Genomic DNA, 17,387 nt, shown 5'->3' with positions numbered 1-17,387 from the left:
GTCTGACTGAGATATAAGATAGCCATATAAAAAACCCTATTTCTTTTACATTTAGACCACTGAGTCCAGTGTTTTCCATACCCTGAAACTTCTACTGTACTAGAACAAAAAAAAACAAAACAAAACAAAAACAAAAACATAAAAATTGAAACATTTATTATTCCTAAGACAGCTGTCCCCTTATCTGGCCCTCCATATTTCTTCCAAAACTATTATTCTAAAATGCATCTCATGATGTAAATTTTCTGCTTAAAATTCCTTATCTCCATCAATCCAGCTGTCATTCAAGGTCACAACCAAAATAGTTTAACTTGCCACACATATCACCTATAGTACATCTAATCATACCAACTTTAAGGCAGTCTGCCAATTACAGTTGGTCTTTCTGTGTTCACAGTTCAGCCTCACACCACCAATATCATAAAATACTCCATCTGTATGAACTTCCTTGTCATTATTCCAGAAACAATGTGACAACTCCCCACATATCACGCACACTGCACTAGATAATATAAGTCATCTAAAGATGGCTGAAAGTACTTGAGAACCTGCACAGACACTACATGCAAACAGTACACCCTATCATGTAAGACTTGAGTTTCCACAGAGCTGAGGACCCATGGGGACCCTGGAACAAGTATACTGAGAATGTATGCCATTTCTCTTTACTGTCTTCGTGTTTATGTGCATGCTTCTTTCTCTAGAATTCTCTGTCTGACCATCCCCCAACTAGACTGTCCTCGTCCCTAGTACACAGTACCTTTTCTTAGGGCTCACAACCTCTGCTTACGCATTCTAGTGCTTGCTACCAGGGTGCTAACTGCTGACAGTGAGCCCTCTGAAGAATGAGTCCACTGGTGGGCAGAGATGGCTGAACTAACAGATCTGACATAGGAGGGCTCAACTGAGACAATACAGAACAGATGGAGCACTTCTTTATTTTTTAATAGATAAAGGAATAAGTAGTAGAAAACAAGATTAAATATAATTCTCATCTCACAAAACAAATAAAAAATAAAAATATACACTCAGACATTTTTAAGCTAATTTTAAATGCTATTTTGGTAAAATTGACTTTCGAAGCTCTAGTTTCTCAGGATTATTCCACTCCAAGAACTGAAAGGTTTGTGTCCAGAATTGAAAACATACTAAAAGACTGAATACTGTGCTAGCTGCTTCCATGTCTCCTGAGATTACGCTCAAGTTTCTGCCCTTCCACAGACCTAGGAGGTTTATCTCTAAGGACTGCTTATCACCCAAATTCCTTGACCTCTGGCTCCAGAGATGAGCAGTGGCAGCAGAAAGGAGGCTCCTCCCTGCTAGGCTGACAGTGGCAGGGATCCTTTTCAGGCACAGCTCCAGGAGGCTGGCCTTTCTCCAGTGACGCTGCTCTTCCAGATTCTGGTAACTGTTCCCATTGATCCTTCAGACCAAGGAGCGCTAATCTCTGGGTGCTCCCCACCTAGGTTTAAAATCCTACCCATGTCTTCATTCAACACGTTTCAGTACCCCTTTGAAGAAGCCATCCTGCTGGGACCAACACAGCCTGGCAGCTGCATCACTGTCCCAGCACCTGCTGGCTTACCCCTTCTCTTATCAGTGATATTAACCGCACCAACATCTTTTAATGTTTCAGGAAAAACCTGCCTATATCCCCATCTTTCTGGCCCTGAATACTGAAGTCCAACTCACATAGCTTACTCAATACAATCTGAATCCAAAATGAATTAGCAAGGTTTTCCCAAAATGAACTGAGTACTACATATTATGTATATATTTGTGATGGATATTTTATGGCAGACACCTCATACAGGTTTTTCCATGACAATTTTAAATGGAATAATAATAATCACTAAATTTAATTCAGGGTTTAAAATGTGTGTTGAAACACTGTAATAGCCTCCTATTAACTGCCATTTCTTTAAATGATCTGATACAGTATAATAATCTCATAATTTTAATCTATTCATAAGCAACAAATAGTACATAATGTAAATACCAACAAAGGAACTGTTTTTATTTTTTCTAGTAGTCATTTCCAGAGAAATTGCTGGTAACAGACTTAGTATGGGTGGGGTACTTCTGAACCACATGGAGCTTTCCAAAAGTGCTTGTTCAAAAACAAACAAACAAACAAATCAACAGGCTATATGCTCCCTGGGAGAGACAACAGATAACATAAACTCATAACTACAGGTGAGGCTTTTTTTTCTAGTTATTATATTTTCCTATTTATTTCGGACTCCAAAGTTTACCAAGAAAAGTAACTTAAACAATTAGTCACTGCTTACAGAAAGAATAAAGCCTGAGCTCCTCATAAGTATCTTCCTTTATATAAGCATTTATATCCCAGATGGTAAGCCTCCAATACCAGCTAAAGGATATGGAGCTATTTGTGGTCCGTGTGATTCTACCCACCCTTTAGCAGGTGTAAACTGCTTCTCATTTTTCTTTAACCTCTCCTACATTTTCTGTTAGGTCCCATTCCAACTGCAAACTGCGGATATGTACCAACAGAACAAGTCAAGCATTCTCCCACTTCCCACCCCACCCCCACATCACTCACATTTTCTTTCCCCTTTCCTGGGTCAAACAAAGAAACATACAGAGTAAAAACGGTTAAAATGAGCAACACAATGCACCAAGTTTCCTTGGAGAGCATATAAACACACCCCGAAACTCAGTTTCCCCAGTTTAAAATCAGAAATATATTTACTGTTTGAGTTGCTGTAAGGATTAAGCAAGAAAGAAGCCAAATACAAATACTGTTGAGTCCATGTACTGAGGCTCCAAGAACAGCCAGGTTCTTAAAGACAGAAAAATACATGGCGGTATTTCCTCTCATGCTGAGAGGAAAGGCCAGTAGGAAGTCATTGTTTCATGGTTATAGAGTTTCAGCTCTGGAAGATGAAAAAGTTCTGAACATGGTGGGACCACACACCAACATGAAGATGAAAAACCGACAGAACAGCGTACCAATAACTAGTGAGAATGGCAGATTTCGGGTTGTACACATTCTACCATAGCAGAGGAGACTACCCATCACTTATACTGAAGACTTTCCCTTCCTTTTGTAGAGAGCGGTGTGTGTTATACTGTGATCATGAAACGTTTTCTAAAGGAGAAAGGGGGATATGTTATAGATATAATAGGATGAAAGGGTAGATTAGGGAACTTACTTCTAAAGAGCAACAACTTGTTTAAAATGTTTTACATTGGTTTAGATTTTAGTCTATTGATACAAACTTAGTTAATTTTGTTATATTGTGTGTATATTTCTACTCTTGTTTAAGGTATTATGTTTATATAGCTCATTTAAAATTGTAATGGATAATTAAAAATAGATTGATAATTAGTCATCTATGATAATCATACTCGTAGCCATGTTAGTTAGGTCTTCTAGGTATACACAGAGATATTTCAGATAGATAGGTAATCTTCAAATACTTCAAAGACCTACAGAATATGGCATTTAAAATATTTTTAAAATTTAGACTTTCTGGACAGTGAGACATGTCTGCTCCTGGCAGCACCGATTTGCTTCAGAGAGGAAGATGGGCATTGAAAACACTTCATATCTTATCTTCACCTTGGCAAACATAGCCATTTGGGCTAGAAACTGTTCTTGCCTGGACTGCTTGATCGACTGGACATGCAGGACCCATAGAAAGGTGACCACTAAACTTTGCTTGACAAAATGGTCCTTCAGGTTCCTGCTTCGCAGAGGAAACAGCCAGACATTCTACAGGACACTGAGAGAAGTGACCAAGAGACTCTAGCCCTGTGGGCTGAAGACAGATGCCCCAACTTTACAAAGGAACATTAGGTGACTGTCCAGGCTGCCAGCTGTCTCTGTCTACTCTTGCAAGACTCCTGAAAAATGCTTACATCCTTCTCCCGGTTCTCAGGTAATATTATATCCTTCTGAGGTCTTTGATGTGGTTGAAGACTAGATAGTTATAATTTCCTCAGTTATGATAAAAGATAAGTTAGATATAAAACCTTAGACTCACAAATATTAGATAGGATATCTTCTTTAATATTATAACTGTAATTCTTGCTTGATAATTGTTTTGTTATATGTAATTGTACTATGTAAAAGTTAAAACCTTCCTTAAAAAAAAAAGAAAAGGGGAAGTGCTGTGGATATTGCTCTGTGTAAATAAAGTTCTGATTGGCCAGTGACCAGGCAGGAAGTATAGGCGGGACAAGAGAGAGGAGAATTCTGGGAAGTAGAAGGCTGGGGAGAGACACCGCCAGCCGCCGCCATGAAAAGCAACATGTAAAGATACTGGTAAGCCATAAGCCATGTGGCAAAGTATAGGTAAGCAGAAATGGGTTAATTTAAGATAGAAAAAGTAGATAACAAGAAGCCTGCCACAGCCATACAGTTTCTAAACAATGTGAGTTTCTGTGTGCTTACTTGGTTGGGTCTGAGCGACTGTGGGACTGGCGGGTAAGAGAGATTTGTCCTGACTGGGCCAGGCAGGAAAACTCTAACTACACGTTTCCACAGGCTCACATGGTGAACACTTGGTCAGCAGCTGGTGGCACTGCTCCAAGCGGTCTGGGAACTTTAGGAAGCAGAGCGTGCTGAAGAAGGGGAGCTGTGAGTGTGCCTTAGAGGTTCTACCCAGGACCCAAGTCTTCCTCATCTCATTTCCTTTCCAAGCTAAGGTAAAGAACCTTTTCCACCTGATTCTGTGCTCAACTGCAAAGGGCCAGGTAACCTTGGCTTGACTCCCCCAAACAATGAACAAACCTAAAAAAACTAACACAGCACGGAGTAGGAGAGGAGAACTTCCCTCTCCTACCCAGTGTTTAACTCTCCAGAAAACAAGCAAATGAATGGGTAGGAGTTCATTGACAAAAACTGCCCATGCCTTCATAAACTAGAAATCCAAAACTGAACAGATTTAGTACACACACCTATGATTCTGAATTTGAGATGCTGACACAGAAAAAAACACTAAGTTCAAGTCTAACATGAGCCATATGGCAATGCCCTATCTCAGAAAACAAAAACATACAAGAGGGTCTAAACTACTGTGAATCCCGACTCCATCAATCCATCTGGCCTATCTCAGTAATCTGATCGGTGACTACCCTAGCTGTCATCACAGAGCCTTCATCCAGTAACTGATGGAAGCAGATGCAGAGATCCACAGCCCAGCACCAGGCCGAGCTCCAGAAGACCAGTCAAAGAGAGAGGAGGGATTCTACGAGCAAGGGACATCAAGATCATGATGGGGAAACCTACAGAGACAACCAAACCAAGCTAGTGGGAACTCGTGAACTTTAGAACAACAGCTGTGGAGCCTCCATGGGACTGGACTAGGCCCTCTGCATATGGGAGACAGTTGTGTAGCTTGATCTGCTTAAGGGAACCCCTGGCAGTAGGATCAGGATCCATCCCTGGTGCATGAGCTGGCTTTTTGGAGCCTACTACCTTGCACAGCCTTGATGCAGGGAGAAGCTTGGACCTGCCTCAATTGAATGTACCAGGCTCTGCTGACTCCCCATGGAGGCCTTACCTTATCAGAGAAGGGAATGGAGGGAAGGTTGAGAGGTGGGAGGAAGAAAGAGAAAGATCTGTGGTAAAATGAAAAAAATAAAATAAGACAAGTATAAAAACTTCAAATAAAAATCAGATTTGTGGGTTTCTATAGATACTCCCTAAATATCACAGGCTATTTACCAAAGCTATTGGTTACCCTCTACAACCTGAGAATAAGCCCCTGGTGCTCAAGACACCACTTACTTATATCATAGAGAATGAAGACGTTGAGCTAGGGCCAAACTAGAAGCTTCACCCCTCCTTATTAGCATCCATGGTGCTAGGAGATACTTTGCATGTTACCAGCTGAGAAAAGTAATCATCAATACCACAGCTACAAACTCCACAACCTACAAATCTGACCTGCCTGCACAATGTACTGATGCAATAGTGGTACAGTTGTTGTGAGAGTAACCCACCACCTTCTGACTGGGTTTAAGACCCATTCCATGAGATGGAACCCACATCTAACACTGCTAAAATGGCCAAAACCTGAGACAATAAAGGTCATGGGCCTAGGGGAACACCTAATGCTCTTATTCCCCTAAAGAAACAGCAATAATAATAATAACAACTAATGACATACTGCTATATCCATACATCAGTGCATCAGTCAATGCTCATCAGAGAATCTTCATCCTGTAGCAGATGGTAATTAACACTGAGACCCTCTACTGAACAATGTGAAAAAAGTGAAAGACTTCGGAGTGGTCAGCTCTCAGTGGGATGTCTTTACCAACACCCCTCCTCAGACTCAGGGATCTATGCAGAAGAGGCAGAAAAACTTTGAGAGGCAGAGGTGGAAGGTGATACTGAGGAAATAGCATCTTCCAGACCCCACAGGACTAATACACATACAAACTCACAGAGACTGTGATGCATGCCCAAGACCAGCACAAGTTCACACCAGACAAAATCCCAGGTAGTAAACGGGAAGTAGACACAAAGCCCCACCCCCTAACCAAGAAGCTATTTGGAAGTGATATCCACTGGCAAAGGGAAAACTTAGTTTTCTCCAAGTGTGTAACTGGGTATATTTTAACCAAGCTCCAGGGCAGGGCCCAGGCACAGGAGTACTTGGCCAACATAAAATAGACTCTTTACTTTGTATCTGTGTGCTTATTGGTTTATATTTTTTTCTCTTACTGATTTTTGTTTGTTTAAAGCTTCATGGTTTTGTTGTTTTATGCTTTCTGAGAGAGAGTGAAAATGAAGTGAGTGGATAGGGAGGTGGGGAGGATCTGGAGGAGTTAAGTAAGGGATGAAAAGAGTATCATCAAAATATATAGTATGTAAAAAATATTCTTCAAATGAATTTAAATTAGATTTGTTCATTTTATTCATGACACGATACTTTGGGCACTATGTAACTGTGTAAAATTGTGTTTAACATACTTTGACTTCAATATGTATTTTTCTTTTAATCAAAGTCTTTGTAACTCATATCTTAAAGTTGGAACTAATATCTGATCAAACTAACAGTTGAAGCTCCACTATCTCCTGTTCAAAGGAGCAGCTAACTTCCAGTGAAAAGAACCAAAACATCCAAATTATGGCTCAGCTTGTGCATGCTAGTTAAAAAATAAAAATATGTGGATTAAATATGGCTTAGCTCTGCTACACATTATAGTATCCTAGCTAAATTAATTTTCATTTATAAACCTTTGACAATCAATGGAAACTTAAAGTATATTAAAATATATATAGTATATATCAAAATATGAAACACAACTTATTACATTTTTATTGCATAGATTGTCAAATTTTCTATGAAAATATTTACACATACTCATTATACATAGGTAATATCCCCAGCTCTGAAATTCAAAAAGGACTACTTTATACCTATATATTTTTTAATCTTTAAAAATTATATAATTTTAGTTCCAAAAACTGAAAGTATTGGGAAGAATATGAGGTAGATATAGTGACACAATGGTGGAATATATATATATATACATATATATATATATATATGTATATATATATATGAAGTTGATTGCATCTTTAATTCATTTATGCCACAAATATAATAAACCCAAGCACTGTGCTAAGTGAGCAGTGGGAAAGCATTGGTTAACAAGCCATCTGTCCTCATGTAATGTCCTATATAACTGAAAAATACAACGTTAAGCTAAACAGAACGCATATATTCATTTTGAAACAAAAATGGTCAATGAGGGTTATTACAAAATCATCCAAAGTTATCTGGAAGGTTAGAAGTAACTGTACCAACTGTACCATCTATGGTTAACCAAACAGCTCTAAGTGTTCACTAACCTATGTCTTTCTGTGTATGTGATATGTGTGTACATATTTGTGGGGGCCTATGTGCATGTGTGTACACATGTAAATGTGGCAGCTGGAGGGTGAATTCGGTGCCATTCCTCAAAGGGTGCTGTCTACCTTGTTTTTGGAGGCAGGGTTGCTCACTGGCCTACAGCTCCCTGCGTAGGCTAGGCTGGCTGGCCAGAGAGCTCAAAGATCTGAGTGTCTCTCCTCCCAGCACAGGGATTACAAGCATGCCAGCAGACCCAGCTCTTCTGCATCAGTACCGGGATATAATGCTGGGCCTCGCGTTTGCATGGCAAGGACTTGACAGACTGAGCTAGTCCCCAACCCCAACCTGAGCTCTTCCTCTCAGCAACACCATTATAGAAGCTTTCATGTTCTCCTTAGAACAACTGTGCCCCCAGGGTTTGGGAGTTAGAGATCCTCCCCCTACTACCTAGGAAGACTGTAACAACTGGACTCACATCCCAGTTCCTCAGCAAAAACAGAAAACCAGCTAAGCACACATTTTTTATTCCTACCTTCACTCATGTTTCACACATCGTTGAACAATTATGCAGACACATTTCCTTAACGGTAGTTCAGACCTGACTGAAATCCTGCCGCCCTAACTGTTTCTTTCAGTATTAATTACTCAGGTCTCTGTCTAAATGTCTTCTCCTCCAAGAAGCTTCCTCTGTGGCTGCCTAATCTAATACAGCTTTCCGGTCATTCTCTATTACAACCCCAAATTTATTACTTTTATGGCCAATATAACTGTCCAAAAATTGCCTAGTACATTTGTTTATTTACTTATTAGTACACATGACTCCAACAAACTTCACCGTTCCACGAAAGCAAGCCTTGTTTTACCTTCTGTATCAGCCTCAGCTTCTTCCTTGCTGTGTTTAGGTAGTCAGGGAGGAGGGAGGGATATTCTAGCTCAGAGTGAACAAGGACTGGTTTAAGCCAGTTACACCACGACTATTATCTTTATCACCAACTGCGTCAGAGGAAGGATTTTACATTTTCTAATACGGCATTACAGGAATCTCCCAATTCACAAGGTGTTTCCTTCCTCCCGATGAAACAGACAGGAAAAATCCTACCTTCTCCTGTCTTTTACTTTTTAGAAGAAGTAATGCTGGGCACCTAGGACAGACCTATTACATCCATGACAGAAACACTACAGGCATGGCAGAAAAGCTGGTCCTGAACTGTCATACTCTTGATTGACTCCATCAACTCTGAATGACTACTGCAGATGCTGTGGGACAGGGGATTGAGTTTTAAACCAGATTAATTAAGCCATTTTCTAAGTCCAGTTTTGATACTTAGAGTCAGAAACATTGTAAACTGTTAAGTTTCTCTTGTTTCATTAAGAAGTACCACACACAGCCTATGGGATTTTCCAGGGTTAAACAGAATATATAAGGGCCAAATGCAAACCAAAGACTCAGACCAGAGCATTGCTGGCTTGTTGCAATTAAGCAGTAACTTTCTTAGACAAAACTATGAATGGTCTATGTTTATGCTTTTGCAGAAAGTTCATTTTAATTTTATGTGAGATAAATTATTATACAGCAATCATTTACTTAAGATTTGGGTTTTTGCCTTTTTTTTTTTTTTTTTTTTTTTTAATCTCAGATTTAAAGTAGGTAAACTAGAGGACAGGCAAGAATCAGGTCACTTACAAAAGTGGCCTTGAGTTTCAGAGGCCAGCCTTTTGGGGCACCAACTCTCCTAACTTAAATGGACAACTTTCATATTTTATTCTTGCCTTTCTTCACAAACATTTCATTAGTATTTTAATGTGGCTTGATTTTAACAATGAATTAAAATTAAAACTGTATTAGTAATGAACACTATACTCTTCAATAGATACAACTACAAAACATTTAAAATTAGGAAACAAAGTGCCATGCTTCAGTTTCTACAGTTTAGACAACGCTGAACTTTTTTTTATCATGCCTATAAAGCACAAATAAATAATACAGACTATAAAAATACTATCTTGCCCAGATCATTGGTTCGAGCTCTCTGTAATTGAATGGTGATGTAAAATGTCAAACTGACTCATCATTGCATGGTGGGGTCCTGAATGAAGTAGAAGCATCAGAGTTCTTACAGTAAGATATGAGTTCTATCATTACCAGACAATGATGTCAGCTGGTGTCTGTCTTTTAAAAGGTGAAGAGAGGGCTAAGAAGATTAAATATAGATGACACAGAAACAGACAGGTGACGATAATACAGGTATTCTGCCGCCACTGAATCAGGACTGTTTAGGCTGGTTCAGATAAATGTCTGCTCTTGTACCTAGCTGAAAATATGAATATCTCCACTACTTAGAATCCTTTAGCTATTAACTTACTCCGACAAGAATCACCATTCATCCATCGCAGTCAATACCGAATCGAAACCTTCATGGAAACTCTTCTTGTTCTTGTGGCCCACTGTGCCTACTCTGCAGTACCCTCATGCAGTTCATAAGACTGACAGCGTGGGAAGACAAGAAGAGTTTCTGCTAAGAGACCATGGCAGCTGCCACTTTTGTCCCATACTACCTTTTTAGTATATATGCAGTTCGGTGTAGTAGTCAAGTAAATCCATCATGCCATTAAGTTATATAATGTCTTATATAAATAGTCATTATGTATATAACAATACATACAAAATCTGATAAGCACTCTTAGAAATGTAAATATTTTCAATTAATTTTTATCTAAAAACTATCTTCCAAAATTAACAAATACATATTCCATTATTCCAAATCTGGAATTTTAATCTGTTTTTTAATATGCTCTTGATAAATTTAAATGTTTAGCATATGTTTACCAACGATTAACTGTTAGTAAACAATGTCACTAACATACAAATACTTAATGTCTTTCTCACAGTGGTGTCAAAGCAATAATGCACGGTAGTAGAGAACATCCCATGTATGCCAAAACACAACTGTAACTATGCATGTTTTAAAACCACATATGCCTCAAAATAGTCTCATAGTTTTAAAGTCGGGTCCTAATCCTATGTTCTAACACTAATATATGGTTATGATCTCCATGCTTCTAAAAAGGAAGACTCTAAATTCACATTTTACTTGGAGCTATAAACTACAGGGATGAACTGGAAATCAGCCTCCACCTGGGCATCCAGTCCCTGCTCCAGAGTATAGTCTAATTTTCAACAACACACTCCTGTTACTGGAGATGTAAGCTACATTTGGTGTGCTGCTACAGACTAAAATGTAATGATCTTTCTCTTCATTCTGAATTGGTTTTATGGGCAAAGTGGCTTTTAAAGTATGAAAACAAACCTTTTATGTTTTTTGATAGCTCTTAAAGTATACAGTATTTCTAATATTATCTCTAAGAATAACAATAAATCTCTACATAAAATACTAATACTTGCCAGACATGGTGGTGCTCACCTTTAATCGCAGCACTTGGGCTACAGAGGCAGGGGGATCTCTGACTTTGAGGTCAGGTGGTCTACAGTGAGTTCTAAGCCAGCCAGAGTTAATATGAGATCTTGTAACTGACTATCAACTTCTTTCTTAAGAGTCATTCCTTTCAAATTCGGGGGGAGGGAGGGAGAGGATTTTATTATTGACCTAAAATAAAAGATATCAATCAAAAGAAAAGGTTCTCACAGCTAAGATTACATTTCAGATCCAAATTACTCAGTTTTCTAGAGAAACATCTTGGAAACTGGAAGGAGAGTTGGTATCTTTTGTTCCCATAAAGAGCTCTCACTGGTCCTAGAAATCCTGTGTGTTGGGGTGTCACCAGTGGAGAGTGTGTACTTTGCCTGCACAAGGCCATAAATTTGACCTCCAGCGCTTCCGCAAAAGAAATAAACTAGATAGAAATCTTAAATTTTATCAACCGTTCATCAAACAAGTTTCTAAAGAGATCTGTATTACTTCACCTGCCTTATTTTCTTCATAAAAAAAATTAAATAAAATGAAGACTTGTAATTTTTGCTTGGTAAGGATGTTTTAATGATAAGGTGACAGGCAGCAGATACTAATCCCTAAAAACTCATACTTAGTAGCATTTAAATGTTCTTCACATTGTAGCCATTTAAAAGCAGCCTATGGTAATTTTTTTTTGAAATTTTCAACTATAAGAACCAACATCTAAACATCAAAGCTACTTTTAAGTGTCCCATGTTATAATTTAATTTGTTTGGAAAATACTTTGCAAGTGTCACTGTTTACTATGTACCTCTCGTGTCTCCAATCCCTACCAAATTCTTGCGCCAGTACTGTAAGAGAATGTTAACAAATTAGGAGTTGAGGATGTAGCTCAGTTGGTAGATTGCCTGCCTAACCTTGGGTTCAACCCGGAGGCCACATAAAAAACAGGTGTGGTAGTACACACCTATAATTCCAGTACTTGTGAGGTGGAGGCAGGAGGGTGAGAAGTTCAAGGTCATCCTTGCTACATAGGGAGTTTGAGGCTAAGCTGGGCTACATGAGACCCTACCTCAAAACACAAAAACAAAACAAAAATAGTATCAGTATTTAAGTTCATCACTATTTTCCTTGGTAGTATGGTTTAAAGTTAAACACATTTCAGATAGAAACTGCTCACAACTATTATATTTAATTTAAAATTGTCAGTGATCAAACAAAATTTCTAGAAGGAAAATCTGAAGGAAAAAGGATTCTTCTTTATTTAGGTTTCCAACTTCCACCCTAAATTTTCTGTGCCTTCTCCCACACCTCACACACATCTTCGACCTGCCAACATGGACAGTTCTAAGTACAGGTGTACCGCAATGGTTACGACTGCACAGCTGATCAAATCTTGACTCTCTTCTGATTATATAACACTGTCTCCTAAATCGGAGACACCCTCCAGACAGTGAATACCTGGTCACCGAATGTGTGTCTTTCAGTTCCAGTAACAAGTGCCAAAGTTGGAGAAATCTTTGTTCCAAACACAACTTCCCAATTTTCAGTATCTTATCCCTGGGTAGCTACTTAATCAGAAAGGGTTCTGTCTAGTCACTTCTGTGGAGGAGGGAAAAACTACCTATACATCAGAATTATTGGAAGAACAAGAAGAAATGTGAATAAAGAGAAAATAAACATGAAACTCTCAACATTGTGTAATGGTACACACAATGGCAAAAAGCCACAGCTACTTGTGTTGGATTCTTGTTTCAGGGTATTTTTGAAACAAAACAAGGCTAAAGAATATGGAACTCAACCTTGTATGTCCTTACAGTGAAAACTCTTCCCATTGGAAAGATTCCTTTAAGTCTGATCTATTTATTCATCAGCAAGAAATTGGTGCTTCCAGTATTAGAAGACAGGGTTCTTAATGCCAAAAAGAGCTTAGAGAAGAAATTAAAAACTATTGTACATTACAGAGAAAGCGAAATAGAAACAACTAATTACACAATTATTTAATTATCATTTTGGTCAGTGCTGCAAGGAAGTACTAAAGCTAGTGGCAATAATCTAACAGGATCAGAATTAAAATTTCTATGCAAACATCCCACCTTCCTCCAGGGTTGTTCAATCATTCTCTCTAATTAAACCTACTGAAACCTTTGAGTAGGCTTGATCTGTTTGTTTGGAAAAACAACAAAATACACAATTAACCTGACCCTCGCCAATTTTATGATCAGAATCAAAAAACAAATTTTAGAAACCCTACAAGCCACAAAATAATTTCAAGTATTTTATATGGTGGCTTCTAACTGCAAGAGAAAGCAGATTTGACACAGGTCAGTGCTTGTCAGCTCTCCATTATTAAGCTGTGTGAGACAACAATTCTTAATTATACAGCTAATATGTTTACTTCATGTTTGCCATTATTCACAATTCAATTTTTCAGAAGTTTTATAAAAATGCACAGGTAGTTATTATTAAAATATAAATTATTTGTGATTGTGATTTTTAAGATTGGAACAGTCTTAAGTTGGTTACTAGAGAATTCTTTGTTCCTCAGTTACCTCTTAAAATCTACTACCTTAAAAAATTAAAAACAAAAGTCTGTTGCCATACCTTTAACGACAACTTCAAGTTTCCTATCCTCTAGAATCAGTAAACACACAGAGACAATAGTGATCAGATCAGCTCTCCCATCAAAATGGTATTTATTCTATGAAAATGGGATGTTCTTCAGTGTTTGTCTTTGATCTGCTAGAGATGAACGCAGAAACGCCCAGAACAGCCACTGTCAATTCACCAAAGGTGGCCTCTTCAGCTATCTAGTCCATAAGGCAAAGCCAGTTAAGAATTCCTATTGCCAATTGTAATAAATGAAGAAATATATTTAAATCAAACAGCACCATCTAGCAGAGCCTCATTACTTTGCTCCTTAGAGTTGGCGTTTCTTGGTGTTCAGTCTGGCCATCTGAGAACATGAGTGGCAATTACTTGTTTTCTGACAGATCACAGAACTGGCACTGGAGAAGACCAAACATACCAAGTCTAACTTCCTTGGCTCAGCATTAGAAAACAATTTTATTTTATTTATTTGTTTTTAAATCACAAGACTATAGAATCGACTCAGCTGCCTATCAGCCATTCCTGGGAGTCCAGCTAAAACCCGAGTTACTTTAATACCAAAATTAATACTAACCCCCCAGTAAGATTATGTTTTCAATACATCACAACAAGTCCTTCACTCATGTGAAATCCAGGTACTTTACCACTAAAGCATCCTCCTTCGGATGTTTGTATCAGATATATTCCAGCCAAAGAAATGATTAATAAGCACAAACTAGTATTTTAGAACTCCAAATCCAGTAAACTGCAGTTTCTTAACCAGGCAATAATACCACGTATTTTATACATTCCTTGTCACAGCAAGATCTTAAAAATATCAGGGGTGGAGGAACCAACAGCATCTCTCCATTAATTTTTTTGTTGTTGTTGTTGTGTTTTGTTTTCCTACATCAAGGCCTGCCACCTCTAAATCCTATGGGAATTGTGTGTATTGCTGCCAACACGAAGATTAGAAAATGTTCCCATCCCTAGGGCACAACAAACTTTCAAGGGTAAGACTGCCTACCTAAAGCCAAGGAGGGAAACTCGGCAGCCTACACATTAGATCATTATTTACGAAGCTATTTTTGGATGCAAGGGACCCCAAGAACCTGAGAAAGACTTGTTTTCCCCCAGCCTACACCCCCTCTGTAAGACCGTGTATTCAAAGACAAGGATAAGCCTGACCCTCGGTGCAGACCCAGTTACAGGGAATCGGTCTGAACATCTGCACATAGGGAAAGGGGAGTGGGGGGGGGGCTGGGGGAGAGAAGGCTCTTCCTCAGTGTCACAGTCACTTTATTCGCTCTCATTTTAGTAACAACCAAATCGCCGGAACAAGTACCAAACAAGAAGAGCCGCCAACAAGCCTGCTTCGCAGCGTGCCCGCGACCGTGGCCACCCCGGGCTCTCGGGCGTCCTCCCGGCTCCCACCGAAGTTACCACCTGTATCTCCCACGACCCGGGCAAGCGGCTGGCGCCCAGCATCTCTGCCGCAGCCCCGCTTCCGACCCGCGCCGCGTCCACGCCGCGGGCCAGCCCTCCTCGCGGCGCCGCCACGGCCCACGGGACCTGCCCTCCGCGCCCGCGGCCACCGCCCCCGGGGGACACGGCAAGTCGCAAAAAGTTCTGGGGCCGCCGCCGCCGCCGAGGCGGTGTGCCGCGGGAGGCAGGGAGCGCCGAGCTCCCGCGGCCGACCCCGCGCGGGCCAGCACACTTTCTCCTCCGGGAACTCGGCGCTCCCACTCCCAAACTTCCCCCGCCGCCCCGGGCCCGCCCGATCGCCCGATCGCCCGCCTCCCGCCCGGCCTGCGCCGCGGAGAACCCGCGGACCCGCGTCCCTGAGCCCGCCCGCCCGCCCGGCCCACGCCCGCACTTGCCCTCCGCGCCCCGCGGGGCCCCGCTTCCGCCCGCCGTGCGCCCGGCCCGCCGCCCTCTCCTCTTGCCCCCCACGCTCCGGGGGCCCCCGCCGCGGCCCCGCCGGACCCCAGCAGCCCGGCAGCCCCCACCCCCGGCCCGCCGCGCGCAGCGGCCCCGGCCGTCCTGGACCACGGCTCCAAAGTTACTTTGCGAGGAGGTGAAGCGGCGGGTGGTGCCCCTCAACCACCCAAACAAGTTTCCATCCCCGCCGCCGCCCCCCGCCACGCGCGTCCCTCCCGCCGCCCGTCCGTGGCCACCCGCCGGGGGGCTCCCCGTGGAGGCGGCCGCTCCCCCGAGCCGCGCACCCCGGGCCCCGCACCTCCCCCGGCAATCCACCTCCCCCGGCTCTTCCCCCCGACACACACACACACACACACACACACACACACCACCACCGCCACCACCGCCGCCGCCGCCACCACCACCACCGCCACCACCACCACCCCAGGCGGGGCGGCCGTGTAGCTGCGGTTCCCGGGGAGTGCGTGCGCGAGTGTGCGCGCGTGCGACGGCGGGAGGTTGGCTGCGGCGCGGAGACACTCACTTCTCCCGGGCCTGGCTGTCGGACGGGACGGCGCTGCTGTTACTCTTGCCTTTGCCGTACATGCTTGTGCCGAGAGCAGCTCCCACTGTCACGCACCTGTCAACCCATCACAGCCTCCCCGGGAACAGCCCCGTCCCCATGGCGACCCACGCAGCCACCCCCACCATTGGCCGCCCCACGCCAGAGCTCCGCCCTCCTCGCCCTGGCAACGCGCGAGACTGACAGGCCTCCCCTCCCTCCGGCCTGCCGGAGCGCGCGGCGGCGGCTCGGCCTGAGCGGCAGTCTCCTCCCTCCTTCCCTCCCTCGCCGGCTCCCTCCCTCCCTCCTTCCCTCTCCGCCGCGCTCCCCCCACCCCTCCAACCCTCCCGCTCTCCTTCCCCCCCTCCCCCCCGAACCCGGGCGCTAGGGGGGAATTAGAAACTGCTCTAGAAGGATTTTAAACAACTGGCTGTTCCCTCCGCCGCCGCCCCGCCCCCCGCGCCGCCCGCGCCCGGCTCCTCACTGGAGAGAAGGCGCGGGGAGGAGGGGAAAGTGCGGCCTGGAGTGCCTGGCAGCCGCTGCGGAACGGGAGTCGCGGCGGCCCCAGACTTCGGGGCGCCCGGCGAGTCCTCAGACAGACCCGACCCACCGCCCCAGCCCCCGGGGGGCCCCTCCAGGCTGCTCTCCCGCTCCTCTGCGGCCTGACACCCCGCGCCGGCCCCCTCGATGGATCTCATCCCGACTCTCCGGGGTGCCCCGCGCCCCACGCCCCGCGCCCCGCTCCGGGAGGGCCAGCAGGCCTGGAGGCGCTCGCTCGGAACCCTCGACCTTCCGACCCAGGGACCGAGCCGCTCTGCTTCTCTCCCCCCGGGACGCATTGGACCCCCACGCCCCGGTGCCCGCCCGGGCGGTGTGGCCGGCTGGGAGGCCGAGCCCTGCGTCCCGAGGGAGCACCCTGCCTAGGGTCAGCCTCCTTTCTAAGAGGGGAGCACCCCCACACCCCAAAGAGGCCAAGGGACCGAGTCCTGGGACCACGGCGGCCCACGGCCTTGGCCCCTTCCTCGGCAGGACTCGGCTCGGGTCTGCGGCAGACCCGCGGCCCAGGCA

At 43.3% G+C, this 17,387-nt stretch overlaps 1 protein-coding gene across 4 annotated transcripts in view; it reads right to left on the bottom strand.

Annotated features, from left to right (window-relative positions):
* The window catches only part of Ssbp2 (single stranded DNA binding protein 2), a 260,509-nt gene extending 244,048 nt beyond the window's left edge, over positions 1–16,461 (bottom strand). For 2 of the 4 annotated variants that reach the window (XM_036206881.1, XM_036206883.1), the window contains exon 1: positions 16,302–16,461. In XM_036206881.1, coding sequence (XP_036062774.1) covers positions 16,302–16,363 — 62 coding nt within the window. In that variant the 5' untranslated portion in view covers positions 16,364–16,461. The remainder of the gene's footprint in view (positions 1–16,301) is intronic. The other 2 variants (XM_036206882.1, XM_036206884.1) reach the window with 1 other exon arrangement.
* Between the last annotated feature and the right edge of the window lie 926 nt (positions 16,462–17,387).

The sequence above is a fragment of the Onychomys torridus genome, chromosome 15 (assembly GCF_903995425.1).
Source record: "Onychomys torridus chromosome 15, mOncTor1.1, whole genome shotgun sequence".
NCBI lineage: Eukaryota > Metazoa > Chordata > Mammalia > Rodentia > Cricetidae > Onychomys > Onychomys torridus.
Note: the sequence above shows the minus strand (reverse complement) of the source record. Positions and strands in the feature narration are given on the sequence as shown.